Source organism: Silene latifolia, chromosome 1 (assembly GCF_048544455.1).
Source record: "Silene latifolia isolate original U9 population chromosome 1, ASM4854445v1, whole genome shotgun sequence".
NCBI classification, from domain to species: Eukaryota; Viridiplantae; Streptophyta; class Magnoliopsida; order Caryophyllales; family Caryophyllaceae; genus Silene; species Silene latifolia.
The window spans coordinates 82,656,925-82,667,160 of record NC_133526.1 but is presented as its reverse complement, the minus strand read 5'-3'; the positions used below and the strand labels follow the sequence as shown (position 1 = coordinate 82,667,160).

At 34.8% G+C, this 10,236-nt stretch overlaps 1 protein-coding gene across 1 annotated transcript; it reads right to left on the bottom strand.

Moving 5' to 3' along the window:
- Window positions 1-9,534: 9,534 nt before the first annotated feature.
- LOC141649442 (glutathione S-transferase T3-like) lies at window positions 9,535-10,119 on the bottom strand. Its single transcript, XM_074458133.1, has one exon. The coding sequence runs from the start codon at window positions 10,117-10,119 to the stop codon at window positions 9,535-9,537; it is 585 nt and encodes a 194-aa protein (XP_074314234.1).
- Window positions 10,120-10,236: the final 117 nt, after the last annotated feature.

Below are 10,236 nucleotides of genomic sequence, written 5' to 3'. Positions count from 1 at the left end.
CCGATCATCCATATTTGAAGTGTCCTTGGTTAGAATTTCAAAATCCGATATACGGATGCGTTCCTCCCATAACGAAAATTTCTTTGTTTGTAACTCTTTATACTCTCCAAATGAGTTCACAAAGTCTTCTTGCCCTTCTTCTTAGAGCCCCTACCTTTCGATGCCGCTTTAGATGCCTTCTGACCTATTGGACGTTTCTCCGATATTTCTTCTACATTGGTACCTTCATCGATGTTTGTAGACGGTGTGGTTGTCATCGAATTTTTTTGTCTCTTTGATGCACCATTTGTTTTTATTCCTATTTGCAAATTCCTCCCATTTTGGTTGGTGTCGAAGAATTTCCCAAGAATGCAAATATGGGAATGTCTTCTGTTGGCCATTCTTGTGTGAGTACTCCATAGTTGATTAGCCATGTTCTTCAAAGATTCTTCATTATGACCACTAGGATGACTCTCTTTAATTTGTATATAGCATCCGTTGAACTTCGATACTTCGACGCTCATCTTAAACCAATGATTAGAAGCCTTTGGAATGTCGATTGGATCACCGCCTTTCCTCCATTCGTTGTAGTAGTCAACAATTCTTTGCCAATAACTATTGTAAGATTGATGATTACCGGTGGCACCGTCATTTGAAATTGTTAACCAACTTTTGCATAGATCCTCATCTTTTGTTTGGCTCCACTTAAATTTGCCTTTCATGTTTGATGATTCTACGATTTGAACTTCATCCTCTTCTTCAACTTCATGTTGACGAGTTTGAGACTCGGTACCCGACATCGGCGTTGAACTATCTTGGTTAGAAAAGCCACACAAGTATATAGGACTATAGGAGTTATATGTAGATTTTGGTTGTTTGTAGATATAGGACTATAGGAGTTATATATAGCATTGGATCATCAACAACATAAATAATATTCCTCACTTAATTCAATGTCTCTATTAGAGATTTGTCTCCTCTAAGAATTGTGATCATTTTTTTTTTTTTTTTTTATCACACTTCAATATAGAAAAACGAAAATGTCGAACCATAACAAGTTCAATTCATACCAGAAATGTAAGTGTTACTGTCAGTGATCAAGCTTTTGCTGCTGTTGTATGATCAGCAAAGTAAGCCAAATTCTCGAACTAAGCATTTAGATATAGTATGCTCGAACTAAGCATTTAGCGTCGGCGATACAATTCGATACATCAAGCAATTTGAGTTATACGTAGGTTTTGATTAAAATGCAAATCAAATAATAAGAATAAATAAAAAATTAATAGAGCTAATTTCCTATTGGTTGTTTGGTAAATGTGGGGCCATCTAAGCAAGTAGCTTAATGAAGCTACTAGCTTAAGCCAAGCTAATATATACATCCTTCTCCAATGGTGTAGCAACTAGCTTGCAATTTTATGAAATTGCAAGCAAGTCCCTAAGCTACACCATTGGACTTGCTCTTAATAAACTTGTGCAAGTGGCATTATTCATACGACCATAGAGATAAAACATTAAGAAAATCACAAATTTTCATTTAAGAGTGACATCTCCGTCCAAACCAGGAGTTCCGCCCTCACGAATGAACAAATTCCGAGGTGGAAATAAGTTTCGATAAAAATTCTAGTATCATTTCGATTAAACCGGATTACCTTTGGAAGCTCGTCGTATTGATAAAGGCAATTGTATCACGATAAAATTCCGGTATCACTCTCTAACTATATATCTTACTCAAGCCAATTGTTTTTTAGGGTTTCGATTGATCGGGAATTGTGTATGTGATTGATTGCTTGAGGTTTAGGCTAGATTGATTTAGTATTATGGTTTGATTTGATTGGAGTGATTGTTGATTTGTGTAATTTATCTATGGTAATTTGATTGGAAGTAGCTGAAAATGATGTTAATGTAAGGGATTCCAATTGCTAGAATTCCAATTGTTGTTTTTTAGGGTTTGTAAATGATTATGTTTCTTCTCTTGATTGATTACGAATCGTGATTGAATGTATGTGAGTAGTATTTTATTCAAATAGTATGATTCTGTCACTTGATGCATTTCTCGACACAATTTTCACCTTGGGTTTGCTAACACAAAGGAGGCTGCGTATGTCTGACCTCCCTGCCCTGCAATTTTACATGAGCCATTGAGGCACTATGTTTATGTTGTCGTTATTGTTGTTGGTATGATTCCAGTGAATGGGTGGGAGGACTAGGTTTGGATATGAATGATGTTTTTTCGGTTATTTGTTTTGAGTGAAGTCGTCTTGGGGACCATTAGTTGATGGTGATTAGTGGTTAATGAAGCTTACAAATATGGCTGCATAATCTAACCAAATTGATTGGGTTGATTTTGCCCCTATTACGAGTCTCTTTTGGATACCCTTTCATACTAACACAACTCAAAAACTCTCTCGTTTAGACGTGTTTTTCCTTGCGGTGTCTTTGCTCTTCTAAGTGATCTTGTTTTGAGTTTCATAGATTTTTCTTACTTAATTCATTTGCATGTTTAAGGTCATAATAAATGTTTTGAACTCATGGTAAAGTTGATTTTAAAGTTGTTATTTATCATGCTCTTGATCTACAAATTCATTGACTAATTTAGGATTTTTGATATTGATTTTTGTGTGAAATTGGCTGAAATTCAATGATGTGTTGAATATTTTTTGGGCTTTCTTTACCTAATTAATCTCTACGTTTCTGGGTCATAACTCATAATATATGTTCTGAATTCATGGTAATGTTAAACTTTTGATGGTGTTATTAATCATGCAATTGATCTGGTTCACTAATTTAGGACCTTTGATATTGTGTTGAAGATTTGTTATTTTTTTTTTTTTTTTTTTTTTTTACCTAATTACTTTTGTGTTGTAGGGTTCTAGTGGAGGACTTGGCCAAGTATTTTTTCGAAAAAAGGCCGTTAAAGCCTCTGTTTTGACCTCCGAAGTTTTTCTATCTATATTATGTTCATTCAATTTTGCGAACTTTTGCATAAATTGTCTAAAACAAATCAAAGCTTTTATTATTACGAACTACTAATTAAATGGACGTAATCTATGCTTAACCCTGCGTAATAATTCAGAAAATCGACTAATTAAACAGAAATCATTCTATTCCGTACTTAGCCCTAATAATGTTGCACACTTGTTCATGATCCTTTCTTGCCCGATCATCCATATTTGAAGTGTCCTTGGTTAGAATTTCAAAATCCGATATACGGATGCGTTCCTCCCATAACGAAAATTTCTTTGTTTGTAACTCTTTATACTCTCCAAATGAGTTCACAAAGTCTTCTTGCCCTTCTTCTTAGAGCCCCTACCTTTCGATGCCGCTTTAGATGCCTTATGACCTATTGGACGTTTCTCCGATATTTCTTCTACATTGGTACCTTCATCGATGTTTGTAGACGGTGTCATTTGTCATCGAATTTTTTGTCTCTTTGATGCACCATTTGTTTTTATTCCTATTTGCAAATTCCTCCCATTTTGGTTGGTGTCGAAGAATTTCCCAAGAATGCAAATATGGGAATGTCTTCTGTTGGCCATTCTTGTGTGAGTACTCCATAGTTGATTAGCCATGTTCTTCAAAGATTCTTCATTATGACCACTAGGATGACTCTCTTTAATTTGTATATAGCATCCGTTGAACTTCGATACTTCGACGCTCATCTTAAACCAATGATTAGAAGCCTTTGGAATGTCGATTGGATCACCGCCTTTCCTCCATTCGTTGTAGTAGTCAACAATTCTTTGCCAATAACTATTGTAAGATTGATGATTACCGGTGGCACCGTCATTTGAAATTGTTAACCAACTTTTGCATAGATCCTCATCTTTTGTTTGGCTCCACTTAAATTTGCCTTTCATGTTTGATGATTCTACGATTTGAACTTCATCCTCTTCTTCAACTTCATGTTTGAGTTTGAGACTCGGTACCCGACATCGGCGTTGAACTATCTTGGTTAGAAAAGCCACACAAGTATATAGGACTATAGGAGTTATATGTAGATTTTGGTTGTTTGTAGATATAGGACTATAGGAGTTATATATAGCATTGGATCATCAACAACATAAATAATATTCCTCACTTAATTCAATGTCTCTATTAGAGATTTGTCTCCTCTAAGAATTGTGATCATGATTTTTTTTTTATCACACTTCAATATAGAAAAACGAAAATGTCGAACCATAACAAGTTCAATTCATACCAGAAATGTAAGTGTTCTTATCGGTGATCAAGCTTTTCTTTCTTTGTTGTATGATCAGCAAAGTAAGCCAAATTCTCGAACTAAGCATTTAGATATAGTATGCTCGAACTAAGCATTTAGCGTCGGCGATACAATTCGATACATCAAGCAATTTGAGTTATACGTAGGTTTTGATTAAAATGCAAATCAAATAATAAGAATAAATAAAAAATTAATAGAGCTAATTTCCTATTGGTTGTTTGGTAAATGTGGGGCCATCTAAGCAAGTAGCTTAATGAAGCTACTAGCTTAAGCCAAGCTAATATATACATCCTTCTCCAATGGTGTAGCAACTAGCTTGCAATTTTATGAAATTGCAAGCAAGTCCCTAAGCTACACCATTGGACTTGCTCTTAATAAACTTGTGCAAGTGGCATTATTCATACGACCATAGAGATAAAACATTAAGAAAATCACAAATTTTCATTTAAGAGTGACATCTCGTCAAACCAGGAGTTAAAGCCCTCACGAATGAACAAATTCCACAAATTTGGAAATAAGTTTCGATAAAAATTCCCAGTATCATTTCGATTAAACCCGGATTACCTTTGGAAGCTCGTCGTATTGATAAAGGCAAACTGTATCACGATAAAATTCGGTATCACTCTCTAACTATATATCTTACTCAAGCCAATTGTTTTTTAGGGTTTTCGATTGATCGGGAATTGTGTATGTGATTGATTGCTTGAGGTTTAGGCTAGATTGATTTAGTATTATGGTTTGATTTGATTGGAGTGATTGTTGATTTGTGTAATTTATCTATGGTAATTTGATTGGAAGTAATTTGAAAATGATGTTAATGTAAGGGATTCCAATTGCTAGAATTCCAATTGTTGTTTTTTAGGGTTTGTAAATGATTATGTTTCTTCTCTTGATTGATTACGAATCGTGATTGAATGTATGTGAGTAGTATTTTATTCAAATAGTATGATTCTGTCACTTGATGCATTTCTCGACACAATTTTCACCTTGGGTTTGCTAACACAAAGGAGGCTGCGTATGTCGACCTCCTCCCTGCCCTGCAATTTTACATGAGCCATTGAGGCACTATGTTTATGTTGTCGTTATTGTTGTTGGTATGATTCCAGTGAATGGGTGGGAGGACTAGGTTTGGATATGAATGATGTTTTTTCGGTTATTTGTTTTGAGTGAAGTCGTCTTGGGGACCATTAGTTGATGGTGATTAGTGGTTAATGAAGCTTACAAATATGGCTGCATAATCTAACCAAATTGATTGGGTTGATTTTGCCCCTATTACGAGTCTCTTTGGATACCCTTTCATACTAACACAACTCAAAAACTCTCTCGTTTAGACGTGTTTTCCTTGCGGTGTCTTTGCTCTTCTAAGTGATCTTGTTTTGAGTTTCATAGATTTTTCTTACTTAATTCATTTTGCATGTTTTGGGTCATAATAAATGTTTTGAACTCATGGTAAAGTTCAGATTTTAAAGTTGTTATTTATCATGCTCTTGATCTACAAATTCATTGACTAATTTAGGATTTTTGATATTGATTTTTGTGTGAAATTGGCTGAAATTCAATGATGTGTTGAATATTTTTTGGGCTTTCTTTACCTAATTAATCTCTACGTTTTCGGGTCATAACTCATAATATATGTTCGAATTCATGGTAATGTTAAACTTTTGATGGTGTTATTAATCATGCAATTGATCTGGTTCACTAATTTAGGACCTTTGATATTGTGTTGAAGATTTGTTATTTTTTTTTTTTTTTTTTTTTTACCTAATTACTTTTGTGTTGTAGGGTTCTAGTGGAGGACTTGGCCAAGTATTTTTTCGAAAAAAGGCCGTTAAAGCCTCTGTTTTGACCTCCGAAGTTTTTCTATCTATATTATGTTCATTCAATTTTGCGAACTTTTGCATAAATTGTCTAAAACAAATCAAAGCTTTTATTATTACGAACTACTAATTAAATGGACGTAATCTATGCTTAACCCTGCGTAATAATTCAGAAAATCGACTAATTAAACAGAAATCATTCTATTCCGTACTTAGCCCTAATAATGTTGCACACTTGTTCATGATCCTTTCTTGCCCGATCATCCATATTTGAAGTGTCCTTGGTTAGAATTTCAAAATCCGATATACGGATGCGTTCCTCCCATAACGAAAATTTCTTTGTTTGTAACTCTTTATACTCTCCAAATGAGTTCACAAAGTCTTCTTGCCCTTCTTCTTAGAGCCCCTACCTTTCGATGCCGCTTTAGATGCCTTCTGACCTATTGGACGTTTCTCCGATATTTCTTCTACATTGGTACCTTCATCGATGTTTGTAGACGGTGTGGTTGTCATCGAATTTTTTTGTCTCTTTGATGCACCATTTGTTTTTATTCCTATTTGCAAATTCCTCCCATTTTGGTTGGTGTCGAAGAATTTCCCAAGAATGCAAATATGGGAATGTCTTCTGTTGGCCATTCTTGTGACGAGTACTCCATAGTTGATTAGCCATGTTCTTCAAAGATTCTTCATTATGACCACTAGGATGACTCTCTTTAATTTGTATATAGCATCCGTTGAACTTCGATACTTCGACGCTCATCTTAAACCAATGATTAGAAGCCTTTGGAATGTCGATTGGATCACCGCCTTTCCTCCATTCGTTGTAGTAGTCAACAATTCTTTGCCAATAACTATTGTAAGATTGATGATTACCGGTGGCACCGTCATTTGAAATTGTTAACCAACTTTTGCATAGATCCTCATCTTTTGTTTGGCTCCACTTAAATTTGCCTTTCATGTTTGATGATTCTACGATTTGAACTTCATCCTCTTCTTCAACTTCATGTTGTGAGTTTGAGACTCGGTACCCGACATCGGCGTTGAACTATCTTGGTTAGAAAAGCCACACAAGTATATAGGACTATAGGAGTTATATGTAGATTTTGGTTGTTTGTAGATATAGGACTATAGGAGTTATATATAGCATTGGATCATCAACAACATAAATAATATTCCTCACTTAATTCAATGTCTCTATTCGAGAGATTTGTCTCCTCTAAAATTGTGATCATGATTTTTTTTTTTTTTTTTTTTTTATCACACTTCAATATAGAAAAACGAAAATGTCGAACCATAACAAGTTCAATTCATACCAGAAATGTAAGTGTTCTTGTCGGTGATCAAGCTTTTTTTTTTTGTTGTATGATCGACAAAGTAAGCCAAATTCTCGAACTAAGCATTTAGATATAGTATGCTCGAACTAAGCATTTAGCGTCGGCGATACAATTCGATACATCAAGCAATTTGAGTTATACGTAGGTTTTGATTAAAATGCAAATCAAATAATAAGAATAAATAAAAAATTAATAGAGCTAATTTCCTATTGGTTGTTTGGTAAATGTGGGGCCATCTAAGCAAGTAGCTTAATGAAGCTACTAGCTTAAGCCAAGCTAATATATACATCCTTCTCCAATGGTGTAGCAACTAGCTTGCAATTTTATGAAATTGCAAGCAAGTCCCTAAGCTACACCATTGGACTTGCTCTTAATAAACTTGTGCAAGTGGCATTATTCATACGACCATAGAGATAAAACATTAAGAAAATCACAAATTTTCATTTAAGAGTGACATCTCCGTCCAAACCAGGAGTTAAAGCCCTCACGAATGAACAAATTCCACGAAAGTGGAAATAAGTTTCGATAAAAATTCCCGAGTATCATTTCGATTAAACCGGATTACCTTTGGAAGCTCCGTCGTATTTGATAAAGGCATTTGTATCACGATAAAATTCCGGTATCACTCTCTAACTATATATCTTACTCAAGCCAATTGTTTTTTAGGGTTTCGATTGATCGGGAATTGTGTATGTGATTGATTGCTTGAGGTTTAGGCTAGATTGATTTAGTATTATGGTTTGATTTGATTGGAGTGATTGTTGATTTGTGTAATTTATCTATGGTAATTTGATTGGAAGTATTTGAAAATGATGTTAATGTAAGGGATTCCAATTGCTAGAATTCCAATTGTTGTTTTTTAGGGTTTGTAAATGATTATGTTTCTTCTCTTGATTGATTACGAATCGTGATTGAATGTATGTGAGTAGTATTTTATTCAAATAGTATGATTCTGTCACTTGATGCATTTCTCGACACAATTTTCACCTTGGGTTTGCTAACACAAAGGAGGCTGCGTATGTCGACCTCCTGCCCTGCAATTTTACATGAGCCATTGAGGCACTATGTTTATGTTGTCGTTATTGTTGTTGGTATGATTCGGTGAATGGGTGGGAGGACTAGGTTTGGATATGAATGATGTTTTTTCGGTTATTTGTTTTGAGTGAAGTCGTCTTGGGGACCATTAGTTGATGGTGATTAGTGGTTAATGAAGCTTACAAATATGGCTGCATAATCTAACCAAATTGATTGGGTTGATTTTGCCCCTATTACTGAGTCTCTTGGATACCCTTTCATACTAACACAACTCAAAAACTCTCTCGTTTAGACGTGTTTTTCCTTGCGGTGTCTTTGCTCTTCTAAGTGATCTTGTTTTGAGTTTCATAGATTTTTCTTACTTAATTCATTTGCATGTTTATGGGTCATAATAAATGTTTTGAACTCATGGTAAAGTTCAGATTTTAAAGTTGTTATTTATCATACTCTTGATCTACAAATTCATTGACTAATTTAGGATTTTTGATATTGATTTTTGTGTGAAATTGGCTGAAATTCAATGATGTGTTGAATATTTTTTGGGCTTTCTTTACCTAATTAATCTCTCGTTTCGGGTCATAACTCATAATATATGTTCGAATTCATGGTAATGTTAAACTTTTGATGGTGTTATTAATCATGCAATTGATCTGGTTCACTAATTTAGGACCTTTGATATTGTGTTGAAGATTTGTTATTTTTTTTTTTTTTTTTTTTTTACCTAATTACTTTTGTGTTGTAGGGTTCTAGTGGAGGACTTGGCCAAGTTTTTTTTTCGAAAAAAGGCCGTTAAAGCCTCTGTTTTGACCTCAGAAGTTTTTCTATCTATATTATGTTCATTCAATTTTGCGAACTTTTGCATAAATTGTCTAAAACAAATCAAAGCTTTTATTATTACGAACTACTAATTAAATGGACGTAATCTATGCTTAACCCTGCGTAATAATTCAGAAAATCGACTAATTAAACAGAAATCATTCTATTCCGTACTTAGCCCTAATAATGTTGCACACTTGTTCATGATCCTTTCTTGCCCGATCATCCATATTTGAAGTGTCCTTGGTTAGAATTTCAAAATCCGATATACGGATGCGTTCCTCCCATAACGAAAATTTCTTTGTTTGTAACTCTTTATACTCTCCAAATGAGTTCACAAAGTCTTCTTGCCCTTCTTCTTAGAGCCCCTACCTTTCGATGCCGCTTTAGATGCCTTATGACCTATTGGACGTTTCTCCGATATTTCTTCTACATTGGTACCTTCATCGATGTTTGTAGACGGTGTGGTTGTCATCGAATTTTTTTGTCTCTTTGATGCACCGCTGTTTTTATTCCTATTTGCAAATTCCTCCCATTTTGGTTGGTGTCGAAGAATTTCCCAAGAATGCAAATATGGGAATGTCTTCTGTTGGCCATTCTTGTGACGAGTACTCCATAGTTGATTAGCCATGTTCTTCAAAGATTCTTCATTATGACCACTAGGATGACTCTCTTTAATTTGTATATAGCATCCGTTGAACTTCGATACTTCGACGCTCATCTTAAACCAATGATTAGAAGCCTTTGGAATGTCGATTGGATCACCGCCTTTCCTCCATTCGTTGTAGTAGTCAACAATTCTTTGCCAATAACTATTGTAAGATTGATGATTACCGGTGGCACCGTCATTTGAAATTGTTAACCAACTTTTGCATAGATCCTCATCTTTTGTTTGGCTCCACTTAAATTTGCCTTTCATGTTTGATGATTCTACGATTTGAACTTCATCCTCTTCTTCAACTTCATGTTGTGAGTTTGAGACTCGGTACCCGACATCGGCGTTGAACTATCTTGGTTAGAAAAGCCACACAAGTAT